The following is a 25,870-nucleotide window of genomic DNA, read 5'->3' as shown; positions in this document are numbered from 1 at the left end:
AAATAAAACGGCCAGTGCGGAATGTTCTTTCAAAAAAAGTTCCCGATCCAAGTCGGTTGAAGTTGCAGCAGCCGAGAGCAAACATGGGAAAATGATGTGCTTGTTCATTAAAAAGGAAACATTTTAAATGGTTTATTGACTTTAGAGTGTTGTGCTAAACGTAGTTTAAAACTCAGTAAAGCTCCCTCTTGTCATGTCCTGCACGGTTGTCATGGCGCCCAGCTGGCTCCGCCCCTTGACACTGGCTGAGACGCATTGGACTGATTGCTCTTAGAGTACTTAAGCGCTCCTTTTGGACTCCTGCCAGATCATTGTTTAACCCTCGTTGAAACCCTGTTCATGCCCGTTTGATCTGAGTAATACCTAGTTTGTAATTTTGATTGCTTTGAACCTGTTTTGTTTTGTTTTTGGTCCGTTTGTGTGTTGGACAACTTTTCTTTCCTAATTAAAGTGAGAGATCGTCTACGCATATGAGTTCCGACTTCCTGCTTCCTGGTCCGTTTCGTGACACCTCTCAGAATAGGTTTTGAAACTGAAGGTTTTGAAACTACTTTTTCATTTTTAGTGAGGAGCAGTTTAATGTATATTTCACTCTAAAAACCATTTAAAAATGATCCGAAAAAAGGGTTAATTACTTAGATCAATTACTTCCATTTTCATACACAAAGGTTGGCAGTTAGATTTATTAATTATTTTACCTCCAGTTACAAAGGAACGTACTTTTGCGGTAATGAGTACTGTAATGCTTTTTAATCAAATATCTCAATTGACTTTACTACATGGAGCATTATTGTGTTACTTATTAAATGCATATGACAAATTTGGAATGATTTATGACTACTGTATAATTCTGCATCCACCAGTATGGGCAGAGTGGGCATGTTTATAATTACCTACAAAGTACAACTAAATACAGTGGTGAGGTCTCAAGCACAAAGCAAGAGACGCTGAATTTTTACCCAGGTAGATATTCTCCCTACTGTATACACTCACATGTAAGCCAAATTTACAACTTTAAAATAAAATACTCAAATTAGCTTATATGCGCATATTTCTTTGTCACTAGTCGCAAAATATAATCAGGGCATGGGGAGAGGGGTGTGGGCATTGACAGGAACAACCAACCAACTCAATCAATGAGGCAAACGTAATCACATAATTTATGGTGAAAGTCTACATAATTGTGTTCTTTTTATACGTAAGATTATTTTTGCAGTATACCATGCCTGGATAAAAAGGGAAAAATGTCTTGGACAGTACCCAAAATGAAGGAGATATTCGAGTGCTTTGAAGCCCAGCCACTAAATGGATATGGAGAGTCTCTTGATTGCACAAGCCAGCAAATATAAAGGGTTTATTTTTTCAACCGGTGTGTGTACTCATTTTCTTTTATTTATTTTATTAAGGGGCTACTTTAAATCATTTTTAGTAGGTTGGCTTCTATGCGAGTGTATAAAGTAATTTGCAACTAGTTAGTTACTTTCTGAGTAAGTAGTTTTGGGTGTGAGTAATCTTTTGGTAACTAGTAAATGTGACCAATTACTGTTATTTCAATAATGCAATGAAAATAGTTTACCTTAATGACCTTTATTATTTTGACTACTATGCACGATTTACATCACTGTCACTATCGGCCAATAAAGTTGCTGTTCTTTGCTTTCCACACCTTTTTTTTTTACCTAGGAGATTTAAAAAAAATAGAGGGCTCAGAAAAGGGCTATGTCATTGTGAGGGTTTCTTGTACAGTCCTCTCCTGTTCTCATTGCAAGTTAACAGTCAATTGATGTTTTCTCTCCTTATTTTGAGTGTCCACTGAACTAAAAACCTGTATCTTGTTTTGTTTGAAACAACCTAATCTTGTGAGTTTTATTTTTCGTGGTTTTTGGTGGTTTATTTTGTACGGTATGACCAAACTAGACCCAAACTGGGTCCCTTTTGACAGTTTTTAGAGTGTTGGATCCTCTCCGATTCCTGATCTGAACCGCAGACTTCCTTCTGGCACTCAGTAGGCCTGCCTGAGGTCATAGGGTTGCCAGCAGCTAACACCGTCCTCCTTGTTCCAGACAGCCTGAGCTTCCACGCTGAGATGGAGACCTGAATCTTCTGCTTCCTCTGCGACCTTGGAAGCTAAGTCATTGTTGATGTAGGCAGGACAGGTAAAGGAAGATGATGGAGTTGAGTAGGAGTTGCTGGAGTTCAGCAGGTGGTAGTGCGCTTCCTCAAGAGAATGCAACGTGTAAGACGGGGCTTGGCATGGCTGAGACGGGCTCCCCTGCGATTCTGAGCCTGGCATCGACGACGGGACCGAGACTGAGACCAAGTTGTCCGGACAGAGGGTGTCTACCTGAGGTACTGGTTCTGGAATCGACTGCTCCCATGAGTCTTTCTGCGGGTGAGAACACAAGACAATAATTGTTTTTCAGCAATAAAGTTCTGCAGACTCTTGAGCCCATGTAGGTATACACAGAATTGCGGTACATGCAATATGCAATGGTCGTATGCAGGCTACTTTTTAACACAATGGACTCAATTTATGTTTTGCCATTAGCTTGTTTTGTACAATACAAATAGATTGCTGTTTGAAACAAAGTCACCAATTTTTGGAGTTTTTTTAAATTACATACCCAATTTAACAAATGTGTAAATGCAAACAAGTTACAATTTTGGGGCGGGCTTCTTTTTCTTCTATTTTTCTTAAACAAAACTACCAAATTATTAGTTGTGACGCATAAAAATATCAGTTCTTTTGTAAGTAAATCATTTGAAATTTTGGTGGTTTAATCAGAGAAACCCAATATGAAACCGAGTTATGGACCTGTTTATCTATCTTTTTTTTCTATTCTTTTTTTCGACTGGCACCATTTTTTTTCTTCCAGTTTTTAGCCTAGTCCCTAACAAGTTTTTTTTTTTTTTTCTGGGGGTATCCGTAGCAGCAAGATGGCAAGATGGCGGACAATTATGTCAGCTCCCACTAGGTGAGCCTTGTGTCAAAATAAAAAATAAAAGTTTCCAGAACCAAATAGTATCTTGGAAATGCTTGTTCGTATGATAGCTCATTTATTATTGATAATTATCCCAATCAGTTTTTTTTTTTTTTAAATGAACAACTTTTGTTTTAACATAATTTCCCTTTAAGGACTAGTTTCCCTGCTTCACCACATAAAATCACATGAAAACACACCAGATATACATGCGATGACTCTCCACTGAAGGCCGGCAGAAGGGACGAAAGAGCTGAAGACGACAGGAAAGATCCCGCAGAGCTGGACAGGGTGGCAGCGGCGTTACGGTATTCAGTGAAGGTGTCAGGGTAGTAGCTGTCAATGAGGGAGAAGCTCGACGTTTCACAGCCCAGTGCTCTGCCTCCGAAGGCAGATGAATACACGTCGGGGGAAAACTGCTTGGCGGATGGACCGAAGTCAGAATCGGACGCGAAAGGACGCCTCGTGCCGTAGTAGCTGGGTAACATGTTAGATCCTTCAGGGGAAAAATGCATGGACAGTTTTATAGACTCACAAAAAGAAGATTAGTGTACGTTCTGGACTACAGAGCGCTCTGGTTTAAAACTGCAGGGTTAAAGTGGAATAACAGCAATTGAGGTGTTATGAGACCCCCAAACCTCATAATTTACCTCTGTCCTGTTTTGAGATCATGTGACAATTAAAGACGGCAATTTCAAAGCAGAAGACATACAATATTTAATATTGCACAAAAAAAAACACAGAATAAGGACTGCATAAAATATCAGACCTATTTTTCTAGACAACAGTGCCAGGGCAACCATACTGTGGAGAATGGTGCCAGATTGCAACACAGTCATGTAAAGTCGACTTTTTGTGTTTTCATCATTGGTGGTTGCCGCATTAACGGACCACATTACATAAAGTATTCAAAAAAAAAACACATAGAGAGGTCTACTAAATTTTCAGACCTATGTTTCGAGACGACAGTGACAGAGGAACCATAATGTGGAGAATAGTGCCGGACTGCAACACAGACATGCAAAGTCGTCTTTTTGAGTTGTCATAATTGGCGGTTGCTGCAGTAATGGACCAAATTACAAAATTACATAGAGAATTTACTACTGCGTAAAAAGTAAAACAAACACAGAATGATGGCTGTGTAAAAAAATCGAACCTATGTTTTTAGACGACAGCGCCAGGGCAACCATACTGCAGAGAATAGTGCCAGATTGCAACACAGAAGTGAGTTGCCGCAGAAATGGACCAAATTGCATCGTTACCGTTCCTCGTGGATAAAAAGAAACTCCAGCGATCTAATACCCAAAATTTTAGACCTTCAGATTGTGTTAAAAATGTGTGTGTCATGTCAAAAATGTAACTAAAATTGGATTTCCCATCTCAGGAACATACCCAGGGTCTTCCCATTTCTCTCGAAGTCAAACAAGGAGGTGCTGATGCATGCTTTTATATCTTCTTGTTTAGATTATTGTAATACCCTGCTCTCTGGTCTCCTTAAAAACTTTGCAAGCTTGCAATTACTACAAAATTCTGGAGCATGTGAATTTATCAGTTATAAAATCGTTGCATTGGCTCCCCATGCATTTAGGGATCGATTTTCAGGTACTTTTACTAATTTTTAAACGTGGGCCATCCAATCTGGGTGATTAGCTTTTATTATATCTGCCATCTCTGTCCCTGAGGCAGTTTGTTTAATGTCTCTAGGGTGAGGACCAAAAATTTGGTGAAGCAGTATTCAGCCATTTTGGTCCTCACCTATGGAACGGTCTCCCGGATGATATCTGTGCCCGGGTACCCTTGATATTTTAAAGCGAAGGCTTTTTGAATATGGTTTTTAATTGATTATTTTTATTTAGCTTGCGTTGTTTAACTTATAACCTTTTACTGTAAAAAAATTGAGTTTTTATTTCAGATTATTGTTTTACAGTTGTTGCTTTTTTGTCTGTTTTTCCAGTGTTTACAAATTCGGGTTGGAGATTGTCAGAGGTAGGATGTAGTTTAATGGCTGAAAATCCAGAAGGCATCTGCTGCTTTCCTATCAATGTAGATAAGCTTCCATTAGGCCCCTTTCCTCACATGGTTACTCTGTGCCTTGCAGTAATCATATTTTATTTATATCACTAATTATTTTGTTTTTATTGTATTTCAACCATCATGTGTGTCGGAGTATTAAGTATTTTAAGTAGTTGGGTGGGGAATTTATTGTCTTATTCACAGAGAAAGTTTCATACAGCACTTTGAATTTATTTCATGAAAAGTGCTTTACAAATAAATTTGATCTGATTTGATTGACGCCGATGATACGCAAAGAGAAGCGAAGAAGTTTTGTTCAATAACTGCTGTTCAATTTGGATATATAAACTAAGGATTCAATTTGTGGGAGTAGAAGTCAAAATATTGACAGTACATTGTAAATATTACATAGAGCACCAACTGCCAAACCTCCCTTTTTTGCTCCTTTTATGTATTATATTAGTAATGTTGGACTATGGAGTATTACTCTCTAAAGAAATGTTTCCAAATGTCACCGCAGTATTTTGTATGCGTATACGTGTGCTCGACATTTTCTTAAGTATTGACACAGGATTTTTTAGTCTGGTCCCCACCAGTTCTAAGCCAGCTCCCGGACCAGGAGGGAAATGCCCAACATCCCTGCAATCTTCCGCCTCACAAACAAATAAATAAATTGCCACACTGTATAAAAAGCCGCGCTGTTTGAAATGTAGCAAAAAGGTAGCGGCCTATTGTCCGGAATTTACGGTACTCCACCTGAAAACCAAATAATGCTGTGCTGCAGGAGTAATGAAATATTGTCATGTTTGTTATTTAATGTTGTAAAATCATTTCCAGATTCTAATATATACATATATATCAATATACAGTAGATCTTTTATTTATGATCTCATGCATTTCCTCACCTGACATCTGAACAAATGATGATGGGGTTGTCGCTCCATTCTATAAAGAAAGGAGAATGGACATGTAAGTGACAATAAAATTCCTTTGTTTGCCATAGGCAGAAAAAACACAGTGCTTGGATGATATACACATATGTATAATGTATAATTTTTTATACTTTTCCTCCAGACGGCGCCGACCAGGTGTGTAGCAAGACACACATGAGCCCAATCTCCACACACTTGTCCCTGATTGTCGAAAATACTTTATATTTTTGGTTCGGTCTTTATTCACAGTTTGGACATTATCATGTTTGATTTTGTTTAAACATGTTATCTATTTCGTGATCCTTTGTTTGTTACTTTGTTCCTTGCATTTCCATGTCAGGCTTCATTTCTGGTTTTGATATTGACAGGTTGGATTGAGTTTGTTATTTTCTGATCCCTTGTTTGTTTGTTACTTTGTTCCTGGTTTTGTTATTAAATACCATTGTTCACTGCCTCAGCCGTTTTTCTATTTTTAAGGTAAAATAAGAATAAATAAATTCAGCAAAATTATGTGCAAGATCCTTATTGATTTATTTATTTTTACAGTGCATTCTCACACAGCTTCGTACAAACAAAATGAGTTGCTAAATATACTAAAATACCTCATGGGGAGATACTTGGTAGATTAACAGGAAATAAATAGTAATCTGCTTCCAGCTACTGATAAGGATGAATACTAACGTTACTCTGCTGGAAGACGGCAAAGATACTGAACAATGGCATGTGTTTTTGCAAAGCTAAAATTGTAATTCTGACGGCTCACTGAACCAAATCTCACTGCACAATAGAGTGCGCTATACACTGGTTGAATACCATTGAGTTACTCAATGTTTAAGGACCACTCTTCAGTCGGTTTTAAATTGAATTGAAATTCTAAATTCAAATACAAAATTCTAAAATGTATGTTTTAGGTCCAAAAGCCCAAGCGTAGCAGCATGTGGAGCAAAAGCAATCGGTAGGCTCCTTTGTTTGCATATAGTCAACACGAAAGAGTTGATAATATGAAGCCAATGTAGGCCGGGAGGCAAGCAAATTTTGAGGACCGAATTTGAATGTGATTTGCCGATGCTAAGACTTCCTCTTATGGCCCAGGTACGGCTCAGTGCATCTCTGAAGGCAGCGTATGGAAATCTGGCGTTTAAGTTCAGGCTGTCTGCTCTTTCCTTGGAAACGACGACAAACGCAGACGATGCTATTTTGACAAAGTGCAAACTTACTGTGTGATTCTGACAGTTACCGCATTTTCCGCACTATGAGGGGCACCAGAATTTGAGGCGCACCCCTAAAAAATAGTCTTTTGTCCAGATATTTCTAACAAATAGGGCGCATCGGACTATAAGGTGCATGAAAATGTTACAGTATAAGCTACTGACACAGCATAGAACGCAATGATTATTTAGGTAAATTGGTAACTCTGTTAAAAATCAAACCTGGATCATGGCAGTGAGGGTGCCGGCACTTTTCCAGTGGACCACCAGTAGTACATATGACATGCAAAAAGGCATTTAAGGTTATCTCATTATCACACTATTTTTACGGTACCAGAAATACTGATTTGCAAAGTGCATTCTGGTTACACCGCCTCTCCACTCCTTTCTCTGTGTGTCTTGGTTAAATATGTATAAATAAATAAAAGAGTTTGTATAGTATTTTGTTAAAATACCTTCTGTTTTCGCTTTCTGGCTCTTGTAATGTCTGTCGGAACCAGAACAAATACAGGAACTAATCGCGTGACGTTCGCACACAAGCCTTTTATTTTACGGGAAATGGGTTATGCACGTTAGGAAGCCGGTCTGGCGTGGTAGGACAGGAAGCCAGAGACCGACGAGACCTATTCCAATTGCCCGAGTTGATATCGGACAGATTGGGTCGATACCAGACAGGAGGGGCCAGACAGGATAAAAAAAAACAAATTAGGATATCGAAAATAAACAGGAGAAACTAGACGGGAACAAAAACCAGAGAAAATAACAACAAGACAAAAACAGACAGAAACAAAACTGGAACCCGAAATCAAAAAGGACAAAAATGAACGGGAACAATACCGGACTGGAAACAGGAAAACAGGGCAGAGTCAGGCTGACCCTGAAGCAAGAGAGCACTGAGCTTTATATAAATAGAAAGTCAATCTCTCAACAAGCGCAGCTGGCACCATACGGGCGGGGCCAATTGGGCACCATGGCAACCGTGACACACACAGGCGGGGCCAATTGGGCACCACGACAACCGTGACACACACGGGCACGGCCATGGCAACCATGACATTGTTATTAACATAAAGGTAAAGAAGCGGGGAGAAACTGTAAACCTATCAGAATGCACTATGCAAATCACACAATTCTGGTACCGTGAGTAAAATGGCGTGATGACGGAATAAGGTCAAATGACTTGTCATTAGTGGAGGCCTATTCTCTGTACCGGTAGTATGTAAATATAATGCTGCATTGTTTGCTCCCAATCTGATACTGATCTTTTTTGCTCGGAAATGCAATGATTTTAAGATACACACGGCACAAAGATTTTAAATATTTCAAAGATTTCTATTACAACTGTTTCCAAAACAACGCTATCAAGAGAGTCAAACCAATAAAGCAGCAACATAACTTAAGTACAGATGCAGATAGGGGTCGCCAACGATTTTGCGACTGATTTAGGGAAAATACCTAGTGATTTGAAATGTATATCTAAAGTAGCAACTTATGTGATTACAATGTTGTTACAATCTTCTTCTTTTTATTATTATTATCATGTCATTACCAGGTTGTGAGTATTAGAAGTAGAGTCAACAACAAAAACATTGTCCTTAAAGACACTGATCATGATATTTATTTCTCATGCTAGTTGAAAACAAAATTTCCTAGAAAATCACGATAGAAAAGTCACTATTAGCTGTGACTGCTGAGCTATTATCAGATCCAGTCAGTGGGCTTCTCAGGTAATATAAGGTGGCAATGTTAGAGACCTCTACTCTATAACAATGTCAACAAGACAACTAAAACACCTTCTATTGCACAATAACTGGAAAATAAAGTAAGTACAGGTGTTTCCTTACTTACGGACGATCGTCTTGTAAGTGGAATTTTTTTCGTAAGTTGCTTCATTGCTATATGTTCTATGTTTAAGGTTTATATAAGTATGTTCAAGGCTTGTATAAGTAACCCGCATTGTTTTGTACTAAAAAAAATAAACATTTTATAAAATAATATGCTCTATTAAGATAAACAAAGTTGAGTTTAACTTACTTTTTGAAGATGCGTTTTAAGAGGTCCTCCTCCGTGGTAAAAAGTTGCCGGAAAAAAGTTTTCCGACTATTTTCTCAACCACATCAAGCTTTCTTATTGCACTTTCGTTTGAAAAGAAACGGCTCTTCTTTACACTTTACAAGGACCATATTGAATGGATGCACTGGATATTAAACAATAAAAAAAGTTCTGAGCGCGCTGGAGATTCAGTACACGTAGCACTGTATGTTTACACACAAACTAAGAAGTAGAAGCCAGATTTTTCCTCGGGGTGGATGCTGTGTAACCTCTCACAGCGCCACCACACGCCGTTAGCGGCGGAAAAAAACACTATCCAAAGACAATAATATTCATCCGATCCTAACCAGATTGATCCACCCACCCTTACTTTTTGTATGTCAGCTTTCCAGCTAGTGGTAAAATGTCAGCACCCTCAGCGCCTCGACCCAGGTTTGAATCCCGTTGCACACAATGTATTGCATTTTTGGTCAAATACGGTGGTATACGGTAAAACCTCATACAGTAACACACACTTATGTAAATAAATAAACCAACAAACACTATGCATATCGAATCGTATCTACACTGCGGTGTATAACGCGTACGAGGTTACAAGGCGAACTTTCACATTTCTGGCCATTTTGGGGGTTTTAGGTGCACCTTACAGTACGTTAAATAAAGTACCGTATATTCCGCACTATAAGGCGCACCTAAAAGCCTTTATTTTTTTCAAAAGCTGACCATGCGCCTTATAATATGTATAAACGAAAATATATCAACAAAAGATACGGATAGATGTAAAAAAAACCTGCGCCTTATATATGGATCAATATTAAGTCGCAAAGTCTTGCAACTAAGGCAAGCAGCCGCCGACTAGATTTTCCCCCGAAGGCGAAGTAGTCCGCGGTGTATGCTGGGATTTATATACCGGCGTTTCATTTCCTAACCAATGTGTCAATCATCATTTCAATCAGTCACTATTGGCTAAAGTTATTCGGAGGTAAAGGGGGGCGGATCGTTTTTATCATTTACAGGCTCGCATAGGCCAAAGGGGCGAAACAAAGCCTGCAATTGGCCGAAAAAGATGAATGTGAATCACACGTTGGGTTGCACTACGGCATAGAGAAAACATTTTTTACTATTCTGTATTTGTAAATATTTTACTCTCCTGGATTTACTACACTCACGGTTGTAAGAAGACCATGGTTACGTATCATTATTGAACGTGGTGGCTGCAAGAGAACTTAGGTGAGCTATGCGGCTTTATATTTTCCCGGTATCCTGTTTTAGAACGATCTTGATGTTTCTGTGATAAGTCTATTTTTAAACTAAATTCAATTCAAAGTGTTTATTGTCATATGCACAGTAAAGAACCCCGTTTCCCTGCACAATAAAATTCTTACTTTGCTGTCCACACAGTTGCCAGCAAAAAATAAAATGGAAACTAAGAAATGTTTGGCATTTCTTGAATCCCAAGACTTTAACCTTCCGAATGATATTTGGAACGATGCATTTGAGTGACATCGTACGGACACCGCATCCGCACGTGTCTACGACATGTATTTGCTTCTTTGCAAGCTTTCGGAATGATAAGGGGGTAATAAGTTTGACTGAACTATCTGACTGTTTTGTCGACGTTCCCATTGTAGCGCCTTATAATCCGGTGCGCCTTATGTATGGAAAATGTAGGACCAAAAACAATTTTTTGGGGGTGCGCCCTATAACCCGGTGCGCCTTCAAGTGCAGAAAATACGGTAATCCATCTTTTTGTACCGAGTCCTGAAATTGTGATTGCTTGCCTTTAAACAATTGTTTGGAAAAAAATAGCGCTACTGTAACGTTGCTAGGGGTGGACGAGTCACTCTGTGGTCACTGTTTGCTCAGAGCTCTCAGTGGCCTTTTATTCTCGAGCGTAACGGACAACATTAGAGGACATAAAGGAAGGGGCTGATTTACCTGCATGGCACCTTTTGTAAACATAAAAGTAAACAGTGACGTGAAAAGAAACCTCACTTAAAACCGAATACCCTCACACACAATATCCTCGTATTATCTAGCCTTGCGCTTCAACCATCCTATTTGAGTTCATACAAAGGATCGAAGATACGTTATAAAGAAGTCCTGGCCCCATTGGTATAATGCTGAAAGCCACCTGTGGTAGAAATAGAATTTAAAGATGATTTATTAGCGATAAAAATACTACTAACAGCTTTGTCATTTCAACCAAGAGCTCCTTGTCTTTTTGGGCCTGAGAGATGACGTAATAAATAGCGTTGACTTGAAATTTAGTTACGATCGGCTAGATAAAAGTTACTGAAAATTTGTAATTCCTTAGAATAACCTGGTACTTCATTTGAAAAGAACCTTAAAAACCCTATTTTCCGGATTATAAGGTGCACCCAACTATAAAAACCATCAGTGGAGTGCTGGTTCCTGGAAATACACCTCTATACAGACGCTGCCCTACTCACGAACGATCGTTCGTAAGTTGAATTTGTTCGTAAGTTCCTTCAGAGCTATATTTTGTATGTTTAAGGTTTCATTCATATTAGTATGTTTAAGGCTTGTATAAGTAACATGTATTGTTTTGTACTAAATAAATAAACATTTCATAAAATAATATGCTTGATAAAGATAAGTAAGGTTGATTTTAACTTACTTTTGGAAGATGGGCTACAAAAGGTCCTCTGCAGTAAAAAGTGGACGAAAAAATCATTCCAACCATTTTCTCAACCACATTAAGCTTTCTTATTACATTTTTATTTAAAAAAAAACAGCTCGCCTCTTCTTTACACAAACCCTATTGCATAGATGCACGAGATATTAAACAATAAAAAGGTCAAAGTTCCTAGCGGGCTGGAGATAGTATAGACATAGGCAGTATAGAATGTTTACACACGAACTAGGAAGAGAAAGTGTTTTTTTTTTACTTCCGGGTGGATTCTGGATGGCCTCTCTCAGCGCCACATGCTGGTAGCGGCGGAAAAAAGCTCGACAGTAATGTCCTGTACTCGGAAAAGGGTCAACACAATACAAAATGTAACTTACAGCAATGTCCGGATATTTCCCGAAATTTGTTTTCGTATATATCGTTTTATGTAAGTCGAATGGTCGTAAGTAGGAGTGCGTAGGTACACCTAAGTAGGTATTGCATCAAAAAACAGACATTTGCAGCTAAATTACCATTAATGTCTGCTCTCCTTATTTCGGTTGTCATTTACCACGGTGACAATATATTTCAGATATGTTTAATGTTATGAAAAAAAAACAGTGCTTTTCTTTAAAAAATAAGGTCATTTCCAGGCGACCTTAAACTTTTGAAAGTTAGTATATATTTTTTAATTTCCAAAGGTTGACGAAACCAGTAATCCAACAACATATTAAAAAAATCCAAGATGTCTCACATCAGCGTCGTTACTTTCACTCTAGTGTAAAGTCGGACTCCGTCAAACATACACAAACAGTCCTACAACAACACGGTGTCAGCTGGTTTGGGTGAAAAAAAAAAAACAATCCTGCTTGTGTATGTCAATGTCGAAAGCCGAGCCTGACCGCAAGTGAGAATGCGTGATGTGTGTTTCTGAGGCAACGATAGAGAGGTTGTCTGCGGCCTGTGGGAGAATATGGACAATACAGGCCTGCAGGTGTGCATGGCACCAACTTTGCATAGGCAGCCTCCTTCATCAGCTTTTCACTGTCTCTTTATGATGCCGGTACACGGTTCCCCCGTTCCCTCCTCCGCCCCACGCAAGCTTTTTGGCCGCTTCGTTTCTGCTAGCATTGAATTAGCGCTCTTTTGTTATGCTCTCAGCACCGTGCTTAGCTCTTTACAGATTGGCTTTGCAAGAGCTTTTGTAGGCAAAGAAGCTAGAGTGGGTAGCGGGGAGGGGGCTACAAGATAGACAATGAATCAACTATGAAGCTTTGCTCCAACAAACGGGCTTTAACATCAAGACTTTTAAAAAGTTATTTCCAGATTGTGAATTGTGGTCACAAAGTTTCATCCAGATGGACTATAGGCACGTCAGATTATAAGGCGCACCCCTCAAAAGGGTCTTTTGTGATATTTTTTTCATATACAAGGCGCACCAGACTATAGGGCGCATGGAATTAATAAATAAAGTTAAAAAGTATCGCAATTGTGCATTGGTGGATCAATCAAAACATATCACCGATGACCATTACATAAGATTGGATGCAACGTGAATCAAGCCCGCATTGCGGCGCACCAGGTCCTATCCAATGGTCTAACCTGAAAGCCCACAATCACACTCTGAATACAAGCCGTAACCCAAATCAAGAAAGAAAATTCACATTTCAAATGTATTGAATGAAAGGAGTTTGCCGATTAAAGCAGGGCTAGCATAGTATAGTACATCCGACTATTTTTCAAATAACAAATGAACAAAATGACTGGGAAAACCAAAACAACTAACTACTCTATATACTTTTATGTAAGCCTTCATCACATATAGGTCGACCCCCTAAAACTGCTTTAAAATAGCCACATACCAAAAGAAATATGCATCTTAAATATTAATAAGACGTGTACCTAACCAACTATAATAATTATCTTAAGTAGGTTAAAAGATTAATATACAGAGAAAAAAGATAAAAATCTAAAATGTTATAACATTTACTGTACCTTCAAGCAGCATTTAAAAGGCAGACACTCGTACACAATATTAGTATTTCGTAATCATTTCTTTCTTCTACTTGATCGATGTGGTCACTGTTTTGTATTTTTCCTTCCCTTTACCACTAAAATTGTTAGCATCAATACTAAATGGAAAAAATAGGCAATAAAACTAACAAAATCACAGTCAAGTGAGATCTGGTCCCTCTCAAATACAATGGACTGGCGATTGAAGAGATTGCGCAGGGCATTAGCTCCATCTACTGTTAAGGAGTATAATTGATCCTTTTTTTTTTTCCTTGCATATTTTTCGAAGACGAAGGCTGACCCACTGAAATATTACCTGCAACGTTTTTTCGGGTCCCGATCCATCAGTTGAGAAACACTGCACTAGTTCAGTGCTTCTCAGTTAGTAACGCCTCTCATCGGAAGAAGAAATCCTCTCGCGGAGTCTCCTCATCAGGAATAATCATTTTTTTCCAGGGGCCACACGAGGGTCTGCTCCACTTCGTATCTACTTTCCATACTTATACTTGGAAGTAAAATGTAAATAAAACGCTGCCAATGAGAGCGCCACTGCTCCCTAGTGTAATAAAGGTGCTATTGCACTTGATTCTTTGGAAAGTTGAAAATTAAAAAAAAAAAAACGTTTCCTGAGGACAAACGCACCCATGCCCCATCTGACTGAGCCTCGCTCCCCACTATTTGAGAACAACCGGACTCGACCACTAGGGTGAGAAACGATACCAGAAAAGGTATTAGCTTTTATCTCATTGAGTTTTTATTTATTTTCAGTCACAGTACCAAATTGTTTATGTTACTATAAGGCCGGCCCGTGAGAATATTGTCAGACATTTAACCAGCCCATGGTACAGAAAAGGTTGTGGACTACTGAAATACAATATCATATTGCCGACTCGCAAAGTCATTAAGAAGCGCACATGATCCTGTACTGAATGAAGAAAAGGGCATTGTAGGAAATAAGTTGGTTGTTTTAAGCAAAATAAAAAGAAAAACATTGTGGAAAGTAATTTGGTTGTTCTGAACTAAATGAAGGGAAGGTCATTAAGGGAAGTAATTTTGTAGAACCCAAAAATATAAATGCCGCACGTATTAAAATTGTTTATCACTTACAATGCTGAAAAAGTGAATTAAAATGTATACGGATTTCTGTATTCTGATTTTTAACATATCTGATTTGTTTTGTTAAGTTTGTTTGGATCCTTTAACCACTAGTGGCACCATTTTCTATGGTGTGTCTTAAGCAAGTACAGCCTGTTGACTAAAAATAGTGTGATAATCAGATAATATCTGTTGCCTTCTAATATGTCATCTGTATCCTCAGTGATCTAGTGGATATGATCTGGCACGCTCCTCAATGCCATCCGAGTTTGATTCCCGTTGCATCCAATGTTATGCTATTGTCAACAACCATCCATGTCCCTGGTGGCCCGGTAGTTAGGATTTGGTGCTCTTACCGTTCCTAACCAGTTCGATCCCTGTTGCCAGATTAATTATGCAATTGTGGTCTGAGATAAAATGAATCGACTGATCAATAATCACCCAAATATGGTAACACGTTTCCAGTTTTGTCTGTATATAAGGCGCACCAGACTATAGGGCGCACTTTCAAATTTTTGGGCGGATTTGGAATTTTCAGCTGCACCTTAGAGTCTAGAAAACATGGTACATTAAAGTGGACAAAGAAAAGTATTCATTATAATATTGTACTTACACTGTATTTTGGCCCGTTCGTCTGTCTGGATCGCTTTTCTGCCAACAGGTCTTTGACTGTGTGCTTGACCCGGACACCTTGGTACACTCTTTTCGTATATTCTACATAGGATCATAAAACAGTCTTTCACTACAAATAACACATGGGTGTACAGAAATCCCTTGCTGTATCACGGTTTACCAATCGCGGTCTTGCTACTTCGCAGATTTTCATTGTACAATGTGTTCTACATTCTGATTGGCTAAACAGAAGAAGACGCTTTCCATCGCCAATAAACTTGAACTTCTCGATCCTCTAAACTTGTTAAGGAGTCACGCACGGTTCTTTGGAGCTCTTTAGGGGGTCCCTGACATTATTTGAAAAATGATTGATAATGGAAAAAACACATTGTTTCTGTAAGACAGAACCAAAAGGTACTTGGAGTTTTCTATAACTAGTATGTAAAATGAAGTGAATCATGTCCATAGTTTTTACGGTTGTTTAATGAAAGTGCAAGATTATTCTTTAAAGTTCTGATTTGACATTACACCTGCAAAGGAGATTACATAGGATACAAGTTCGTTATTTTGACTATCACTGTTCATTTTTTGCTTTGAATATAAAGTTTTGTTTGCATCATTGTCAATTTGGGCCAGTCATGTTTCAGTAATTTGATGTTTGTAAACTAGAAGATCTTATAGAAAGAAAAAGCTCAACGGCAGGGGGCATTTAGAACATGTTAAAAAGTCTTATCTCCTGTTCTCCTTGCAAGTTCAAAAATCCATTGATGTCTCCTCTCCTTATTTTGATTGTCTATGATGCAATACACCTAACATAAACACATATAAATGAGAATATTATAATTCTTAAGAACTTTGTGAAGTACACCAAAAATATTACAGTGTTAACAGGTATATGATATGATTTTAAGTATTGTTTTGTCTTTTTGTCTTAAAACATAGTTTCTTCAAATACTTCTGCTATTTCAGATTTATAAAATAATCTCCAGTATGACTTGTCTTTTTTACAATTATATTTCTTGCCTTTTTGTTATATGTTTGCTTATTTTTGTATTAAAAAAAATCAAAAACATCTTAAATAAGTAATAAAAAAATATATATTATTTTTCTGTTGGCAGTACTATTGGTTTTTATTTTCTTGGATTTTAAAATTATTTTTCAATCATATTTTGTTAAAAAACTAATATTCCCACTACATTAAGAATGTATTTTCAGGGACCACTTTTGTACAATAATAATTTTCTTTTAGAATATATATATTATTTATAATTATTTGAAGTATTATTTCATCATCATTGTACTGTACTTTCTCTTGTTCTGACATATTTTTCCTACTCCCTTCAGAAATTTCTCTTTCGGGTAAATTTTGATGTAATATATTCTTAAAACTGCCACAATTATCCAATCCCATTTAAAATATACCGGTATATATATAAAATACATATAATCCATATTATTTTGCTATCACTTATTTTTCTAGAATCTTGTTACTCCTTAAGACATATATAATTGTAAAATAAGAAAATAATTATCCTCAAAAATTGGGCAGGATTTTCAGAAAGTTCTCCTTTCAGCATATAAATGACCTAATTTCAGATTTATGTTATTTGAGTTTTTGTTTCTTGAAAGTTTATAGTATTATTCTACCCAAAAAAAAATAATACATTGGAAGAAATAATTATTTGATACAAATCCTCGTTCTTCTGGCAAAAAATTCTGCTTATTTATAGTGATATTTTTACACAACAGTTTAATATAGTAATACAAGAGAACAAATTAAATAAGATGTGTTTATACCCTAAGTAAAAGTATATATGTTTGATCGGTTGATTGTATATATAAATTATTATTCCATTGTATAACCAACACACAATTGCAAAGACATTAGCAAATCAGCACCAAATTCGTAAAAATATAAATAAATAGCATCCATTTAAGCGTGGAAATGGCTTACCAGATTCCATAATGCCGTGCAAAGTTGGATCTGACGCACACTGGGACTGCAGAGCACACTATTTGTCTCACAGCGAGTGAACAATTGCATTGAGCACCATAGCGGGCCGTCTTTCTCCTCCGGGAGCTTTATTCAAGGCGTCAGGAGGGCAGGGATGCGTGGAACATGACATCTTACTTCACCGTAACACATGTGAAGTGTTCAGCCTTTTAAAATTGATTTGTTTAAATGCAAATGTTTGGGTAAGGACGTTTTGGGGGAATTATTTGCATCCGCGTTTAAGATTCTGCGTTCAAAAAACAGTGCATGCACAGAACGGAGGTCAGCATGTAGACCATATTTTGGGGGGCTCACAAGTACAATGTCACCCTGCTTTTGAATCTTATTTTCAAGAGATGGTTCAAAAGATTTGAGTTAAAAGCTGCTGATAACTTAGGTGCAGTTTTGGATGTGATACTTCATTTAAAGAGTAATTCACTTACCTTTCAGATCGCCGACACAAAACACGTGTTACCCTAAAAAAATTTAGAAGCCTGCACCTTAAAACTGCTTTTCATCAAAGAAATAAAAGAAAATGTGCACACCTACCTGTGGAAGCCATGAAACGTTCCCATTTAATGGCTTATACTGAGAACTTGCAAACGGAGACTTAGCTGAGACACTCCATATCCATTTTGTCTCTGTGTTTCACTCCAAGATCTCCATTTCTGCGTACTTACATAATACAATATAGAATATGAGGCTTACGTAGAGGGAGCTGAGGGTATTGTACGCATCTTGCTACTGCGGGTAGCCCCAAAAACAGAAAACCTCATGAAAGGCTGGGCAAAAATTGCAAAAAATAATGATGAAGTTTGGTCTGTAGTTTAAATACTCACTTGTACTTTGTAATACTCTTTTTGGTTGTACTTGTCACGGTTGCCATGGCGCCCAATTGGCCCCGCCCGTGTTGTGCCAGCTGCGGCTCGTTGACAGATTGGCTTTCCTTCTATTTAAGCTCAGTGCTCTCACTCACCCTTTGTCAGTCCGTCAACAAACCTCTGCCCCGCAAGACATGGGTTTTGACTGTTTCCTGTTGGTATTTCCTGTGAGGTATTATTTCCGTTTATTTTGTCCTAATATCGGTTTCCAGTTTCATTCCATTCTAGTTTATCCTGTTTAATTTCGATATCCTGTTTTGATATCAATCATGTCTGTCCCGTCCTGTTCGGTATTGACCCCATCTGTCCGATATCTGCTTGGGCAAATGTTATCGATCTCGTCGACCTCTGGCTTCGTGACATTCCACGCCAGACTGCTGCCTAACGTGCATGACTCCCCATTTCCCATAAAATAGAAGGCTTTTGTGAGAAACGTCACGCATTTGGGTCCTGATCCGGTTCCGGTTCATGGCAGTGCTACACAATTCAATGTCATATAGTGGTAAAAAATTTACACAGTGTCCCTTTAAAGGGTACCATGTACTATTTACTGCCTCCTAGTAGTACCAAAACTTTAACCCTGTAAAAAAAACATTGATTTGAATATTAGGCAAAAATACATGAACTATCATATCAAGTTTATTTTTCGTAAAAAGAAAAATAATAGTTGGAAAAATCTGTATTTCTTTTACACACTTAGGTCGCCACCATGTTTGCCAGGCATACAGCTGCCACGCTGTGCTCTCTGGAACTGGGCCTCGCTCGCACCAGACAACACAGTGCCATCTAGTGGTCAAGTATTACACAGTGGGTCTTCAAGTGTAACTTTGGCCTCGGGTTGACGTTTGTACATGAGTTTAAATGCAACTAAATTGTTAATTAAACAATAATGTACATGAAAAATGAAAAAAATTATATGGAACAGGATTTCAGTCAAGTCAAGTTATGTTTATTTGTAATCACTAGGAGTTTCAAAGAGCTGTAGAGACCACAGACTATTGCAAACTACCGACTATCATTACACCATCCCCTGAACTAAAACCTACATGAGGACAAGGAAAAATGCAAAAACCTCAAGACACCTCAGACAGATTTAGGAACATTTTCACTTTTAATTACAAAAAAATCTATTTGATGCCTTTTTACTATTTTTGACCAAAGTTGAAATGGGAAAAGATTGTAATGAAGTAAAATAAGAAGAGGCGCAATATACTCGTTTATTAGAACAGTGTTTTCTTAAAATTAACCAAAACAAAGGATATTTGGACTGGAAAGGTCCTTCATTTTCTTCTATGTTTAAATACATGTATGCTTTTGTTTTATTTTGTAAATACAGTATTTATGTTGTCAAACATAGCTTCAGTCATTTTCCGACATTTATGTGTTCCTTCATGTTTTACCGCGTTTTGTTTTTTCTTTCATGACATCTTTTGGCACTAGTTTCAGCAAATGTAAGTGATTTAGTAATGAGATGTGTAATATAAATGTGTAATTGTAGGCTCATGTAGTCCTGGAGATCCTTGTGAAGATAAATTGTTGGACAGTATGTAAATCAAGTTCACCTACAGGGCGGCACAGCGGCTGAGTGGTTAGCGTGTCCGCTGCACAGTTCTGAGGTCATGGGATCAAGTTCACCTACCAGCCTTCCTGTGCAAAGTTTGCATGGTCTCCCCGTGATTGCGTGGGTTTCCTCCGGGCACTGAGGTTTCCTCTCACATTCCAAAAACATGCATGTCAAGTGAATTGGCCGATCCAAATTGTCCCTAGGTATAAATGAGCGAGTGAATTGTATGTCTCTGTGTTCCCTGCAACTGGCTGACAATCAGATAAGGGTGTCCCCTGCCCACTGCCCGAAGATAGCTGAGATGGGCTCCTACTGAGGATAAGCGGTGCAGATGATGGATGAAAGTCTACCCACACTGATTACTGTAGTGCTTCTTTCCGCTGCTACCGGCGTGTAGCGCTGCAAGATGTCACCCAGCACTATTCCGAAGAAGAATCCGTCTTCCTCTTCCTAGTTCATATGGAAACATTTTATTCTGTATCTCCATCGCACTAAAAACTTTGATATTTGTATTGTTAAATATATTGTGCATCCATTCAATATGGTTTGTGTAAAGCACATGTGTCAAACAGGTGGCCCGCGGGCCAAATCAGGCCCGCTAAGGGATTGAATCCGGCCCGCGAGACAACACTCAGAGAAGCGCAAGATAAAAATAAGCTGCAGTTTGTAATATGTCAACTTGATGTTGCCAAAGCCAGGTGCCTTTCACAAAGACACTGTACTTCTCTCTCTCTCTCTCTCTCTCTCTCTCTGTCTCTCTCTCTCTCACTCTCACTCTTGCTCTCTCTCTCTCCCGCTCTCTTTTCCACCCCTTTTCTCCCACTCTGTCTCTGTGTCTTTCATTCTCTGTGTCTCTTTTTTTTTGTTGCTCTTTGTCTCTTTCTCTCTCTGTGTCTTTTAACCTCTTTTGCTCTAACTTCCTTTTTTCCCTTTCTCTCTTTTCTCTGTCTCTCTTCATACCCTTCTCGCTTTCTTTTCTCTTTTCTCTCCTGTCTTTCGATTTCTCTTTGGATTTTTTTCTTCTTCTCCCTATCTTTTCCCCCTCTCTCACGACTTTTTATCTTTTGTTTCTCACGCTCTTTCCCTCTCTCTCTCTTTCTTTCTTTGTCCTGCCCTCTCTCCTTTTCCCTCCCTCTTTCTCTTATTTCTTTATCCCTCTTTTTCTTTCTCTTGAATCTACTATTCCGGCCCCCGACAGAATGTTTGTTCTATCGCGTGGCCCCCGAGTTAAAATGAGTTTGACACCCCTGGTGTAAAGTATAAATATGAGGCATGGAATAAGAAGTGGAATAAGAAAGCTTGATGCTGTTGGAAAATGGTTGGATCGCTTTTTTTCAGCCACTCTCTACCAGGGAGAGGAAGTCGCTTAACTTTTGAAGCCTATCTTCCAAAAGTAAGTTAAACATAACTTTATTTATCTTTATAGAGCATATTATTTTATGAAAGGTTTATTTTTTTGTACAAAAAAATACAGGTTACTTATGCAAGCCTCAAACATACTCATACATTCAAAATACAGCACTGTAGCAACTTACGAACAAATTTAACTTTAGAACAATCGTCCGTTACCTATCTCGTTTGAAAGTAGGGCAGCGTCTGTACCAGCTCCTGACCTGATCACGCGTATATTAAATAAAACAAAAGTAATTTGCCGCCACCTACTGATGTGGATAAATATTACAGTGATCTGACTGATTACTGGAAGAAAGAAAATATTCTGAACAATGGCTGTTGTTTTTTTTTTTTTTTTTGCAAAGACAAAATTGCATACAATTTCCCAAGGCAAGGCAGACAAACTGTCAAGGCACAATGGTTGAAAAACACTGGACCAAATGATTATTATTATAATTATTATTGTTATTACTATTATTATTATCCATAAAAACCAGCACCTGCGAGTTCTTCAGTAGCACAGAATCCTGGACGACGTTACGTGACCTGTTTGTAACGACTGGATAACAGCCAAGACAGCAATGACGCCTATTGTCCACTGAACGGGGCTAAAAGACTAGTAACTATAATGGGTGGCCCAGACAAGAGTGCTCGAGTTGAGGGAGCCATGAGACCAGAGCATAAGCGAGCTGAGCGGCTGCTTAGGCCCACTAGGGGGCCCCTAAGAGTGGTTAACGTTTTTGGTGCCAACATTGTCACTTAGTGCGTCGACTCAAAAATACTACAGAAATACAAAAAGAAATACTACAGAAATACAAAAAGAAATACTACACAATAACTACAAAATTAAATTTTAAATATAATGCTTAAAAACAGGGACCTCATATATTATTTTGCTTTTATTCTGAAATTAAAAAATAGTATAGAATTACTACAAAAATACTACTACAGTAATATTATGTTACCAAATACTACTACAGAATTATTTACTCCAAAAATACTACAGAAAGACATCTACCGTATCATTACAAAAATACTAAAGAAATACAACAAAAATTCTACGATTGAAATTTTATAAAAATTGTCCAAACATACTACTTAGATATTGCTTTGGAAATACATGAATTCTACTTCTACTGAAATACTAAAAAAAAATACAAATACATAACACTATGATATAAAAAACTACTACAGAAATATTACCTCAAAAATACTACTACAAGAGATTTACAATAGAAATATCACTAAAGCACTACAAAAATAAAACTACGGTAACGCTGTACAACAAAAATACTACAGAAATACTGCAGATATACAACAAATATTCGTAAATGGAAAAACTACAAAATACATCAGAAATTGTACAAAAATTATACTACAGTAATGCTACAAAATACTACATTTTAAAAAACTACTGTAGTAATACAAGAATACTATAAAAATACTACAGATATACTAAAAAAATCTAATTTCAAAATACAAAAAAAATACTACTATGGAAGTAATACATAAATATCATTTTAGAAGTACTACAAAAATAATAAAAAAAACTAAAAAAATAAAACTCCAGTAGCACTACAAATAGCTACCAGACAAAAAACTATGGGACACAAAAGGTCTGACTTTAGAGATACAAAAATTAAAAATTAAACTACAGCAATACTTCAAAACTAAATTACAAATGAAGTGCTTAAAACAGGGACTTAATACATTATTTTGCTCTAATTGTGGTCATTTCAAAACCAATTTGATGAAACCTATTTAAAAATAAGTATAACATGTCACATGTGGCCCCTGACTCCAAATAGTCGCCCACCCCTGGAGTAGAACATGGAATAAGTTCTAGTAGGTATGCAAATTAACAAGTAATAGGGGCCCCAAATCAAATTTTGCCTAGGACCCTATGAAGGCTTGGGCCGGCCCTTCAAAAGACACATTAAAAAACATCAGTAAAATAGACAAGATGGAGGATTTATGTACAGTGGCACAACCGCCTCTATGCTCAACCAAATCGGTGTTCGACCCAAAAATGTGCGCAAAAAAATGTTTCGATGCTCGACACGGAATTCGGTGCCCAACCGAAAATAGTCGAGTCAAAATAGCCCAAAATTGCCGAAAGCAATTTAATCGAATGAGATTTGGCGCTTATTGAGTGGAGCCGAGTGGAGCCGAGATGCACTGGTGTCGTGATTGCTAACTCGAGTCACCTGGAGCAATCACGTGGACGCCCTCTGATTGGCTAATTTTCCCTTCTTAAGCACGCTACGCCCAGACCTCTTCGTCTGAGGATTACGTTTGTACCCTGTATGACTCTCCTGATTACCTGTTCCGTCTTGATGTGTTTACCTGATTCTGCCTGCCTGCCTCCGATCCGACCTGCTTCCGTCCCATGCTATGATCTTCTCTCCAGTCCCGGTAAACTTGAACTGCTAGACTTCCGCACTCCATTTGGCTACGTGTTCCGAAGCTACCTTCCCGGCTCCGCTGCTGACGTCCGACAGCCATCGCGTCTCCCGCTAGCCCTGTATGCTTCCCTAAATAAAGAACTCTAACGGACGCTCTGGGGTTTCCTGTTCTGTTCTGGTCCTTCTGACAACTGGGCGGCGCGAGTTAGCCTAGCTTTAGCGCCACTTCTATCCGGACCGTCAATGAGTGAAGAGGTATGTCATTTTCAAAGTTTTTTTTTTTCCTGGTTTGGGATTTTGTTGCTTTTGAACATGGGTCTCAAGAACAACAGAGATAAACAGAACGATAAGAGGAAAACAGTGAGGCAAACTACAGTATCTATTATGAAACCAATAGATGTTGCTGTACTGTTTAGTGCAACAGAAAACGTTTTTTTTTTAATAACAAGAAGGAATAGAAACTACTCAAAGTGACTAAAGTGTCCATGTTTCCTTTTATTTTTTCGCCCAGCCCTTTTGAAATTTTTGCGTACACGTAGCAGCAAGATGGCCGACAATGAGGTCAGCTCTTTCAAGATGAGGCTCATGTAATGTCAAAAAAATGCAAATTTTTCAAATCCAAGTTAAATGAAATGTGTATTTTTGCTTATAATTTAAACCAATATTGTTTTTATCTGAAATACGTTTTGTTTTACCACTAGAAGGCACTCAATAACACAAACTCTCCCTTAAAATAGAGCATTGTAGGTATTTAATCCAAAAAGAAAATCATTACAGTGCCTAAACTTTTGTGGGGTGTTTAAATCATTATAAGCTAACTCAAGGGGTGAGGGGTTCAAAGATTCAATGATCACGACATTCCCAGGCAAAAAGTATCGGTATCATATCAGCATTGAGCTATACGACCCTATAGTAACGTAGGTTGGATCGATAAAAAACTTCCCATTATGGCCCTCCTCTAATAGTTTAAAAAAAAAAATGTAAAACTGGAAGTAACAAAAAATAAAAGTTAATCACAGATAGACAAACAGATATGACATATAAATTCAGTGCATAACCAATTTTATAATAATTACAACAATTACATGTATTTATTCGTTTCAGTCAGTTACCAAGACACAATAGCATACCAACAATGTAAAAACAAGCAACCAGTTCATGGTGTCCCCTTCCCGATGCCCAAAGATAGCCGAGATGGGCTCCACCATCCCCGCGACCCTACTGGCGCAGAAAATAGACGGGTTGATGTAAGAACAAGTACCAACAAAGGTAAGGACTAAATACCAACAATACTTAGAGAACAAACATACAATACAGAAAACACTAAAACCCTCACAGTGCATAATGTTTAGAGATTAAAGGCAGTTTTGAAAATCGAAAGAAGCGCCAGCGCAGTATTTTTCCAGCATTTGAAATAATGTGTCTTATCACAGTACCATAGTGGGATGTTTGGACGCGTTCTAAGGGATGGGCAGGACACCTGTATGACGCGGCAGGGGTAAACCAGTGAATGCTGCCCCGGGCCCTGCTGTTGAACAAAAGAGTGTGTTGTGTCACCCTGACCCGAGTGACACGACCGTTTTCTTGTGTCCCATTTCATCTGGAGGGACGAAAGAATGACCAAAACCGGTGCAGAGGTCCTTAACTTGTTTGGGCATGTGGTCCAAAAATGTTTCTGTGTGTTTTTGCTATTTTTTTCCCTTTTTTATTTTCTTATTGTATGTGTTTGTCTTGCTGTCGATAACCCCTCTTGAGAGATATGACCAAGGTAGGTAGGTAGGTAGATGGATAGATAGATAGATAGATAGATAGATCACAGTACAGTAAACGATCTTGGATCAGTGATGGAAATTTTCCAAGCGACAGAGTATTCTGTCCGGCAAAGAGAAAGATGTTGTTCTTACGTCAATTTCCCTTTCGTCCTATGACTATCATGCGCATATAGGGATTATTCTCATAAAACAAATTACGTAATGTAATGCTTCGGTATGTGTATGAGTCTCGCTTTCTTGCTGTCTCCTGGAACTCCTTGTACCTTGTCATAGTTGAGAGCAATACTTTGCATTCTTCCAAAGGTCTGGAAAATATATTTTGCTC

At 38.1% G+C, this 25,870-nt stretch overlaps 1 protein-coding gene across 1 annotated transcript in view; it reads right to left on the bottom strand.

Annotated features, from left to right (window-relative positions):
• Nucleotides 1-1,894: 1,894 nt before the first annotated feature.
• The window catches only part of pou2af2a (POU class 2 homeobox associating factor 2a), a 40,317-nt gene continuing 16,341 nt past the window's right edge, over nt 1,895-25,870 (bottom strand). Inside the window, exons 4-7 of the mRNA XM_088346163.1 lie at nt 15,540-15,640; nt 5,900-5,939; nt 3,182-3,477; nt 1,895-2,386 (exon numbers count right to left, since the gene is read on the bottom strand). Coding sequence (XP_088202289.1) covers nt 2,003-2,386; nt 3,182-3,477; nt 5,900-5,939; nt 15,540-15,640 — 821 coding nt within the window. The 3' untranslated portion in view covers nt 1,895-2,002. The remainder of the gene's footprint in view (nt 2,387-3,181; nt 3,478-5,899; nt 5,940-15,539; nt 15,641-25,870) is intronic.

Source organism: Urocampus carinirostris, chromosome 10 (genome assembly GCF_059441175.1).
Source record: "Urocampus carinirostris isolate Australia breed hairy pipefish chromosome 10, RoL_Ucar_1.0, whole genome shotgun sequence".
In the NCBI taxonomy this organism is placed as follows: Eukaryota; Metazoa; Chordata; class Actinopteri; order Syngnathiformes; family Syngnathidae; genus Urocampus; species Urocampus carinirostris.
The sequence above is the reverse complement of the archived record's forward strand: the minus strand, read 5'-3'. Positions and strand labels throughout refer to the sequence as shown.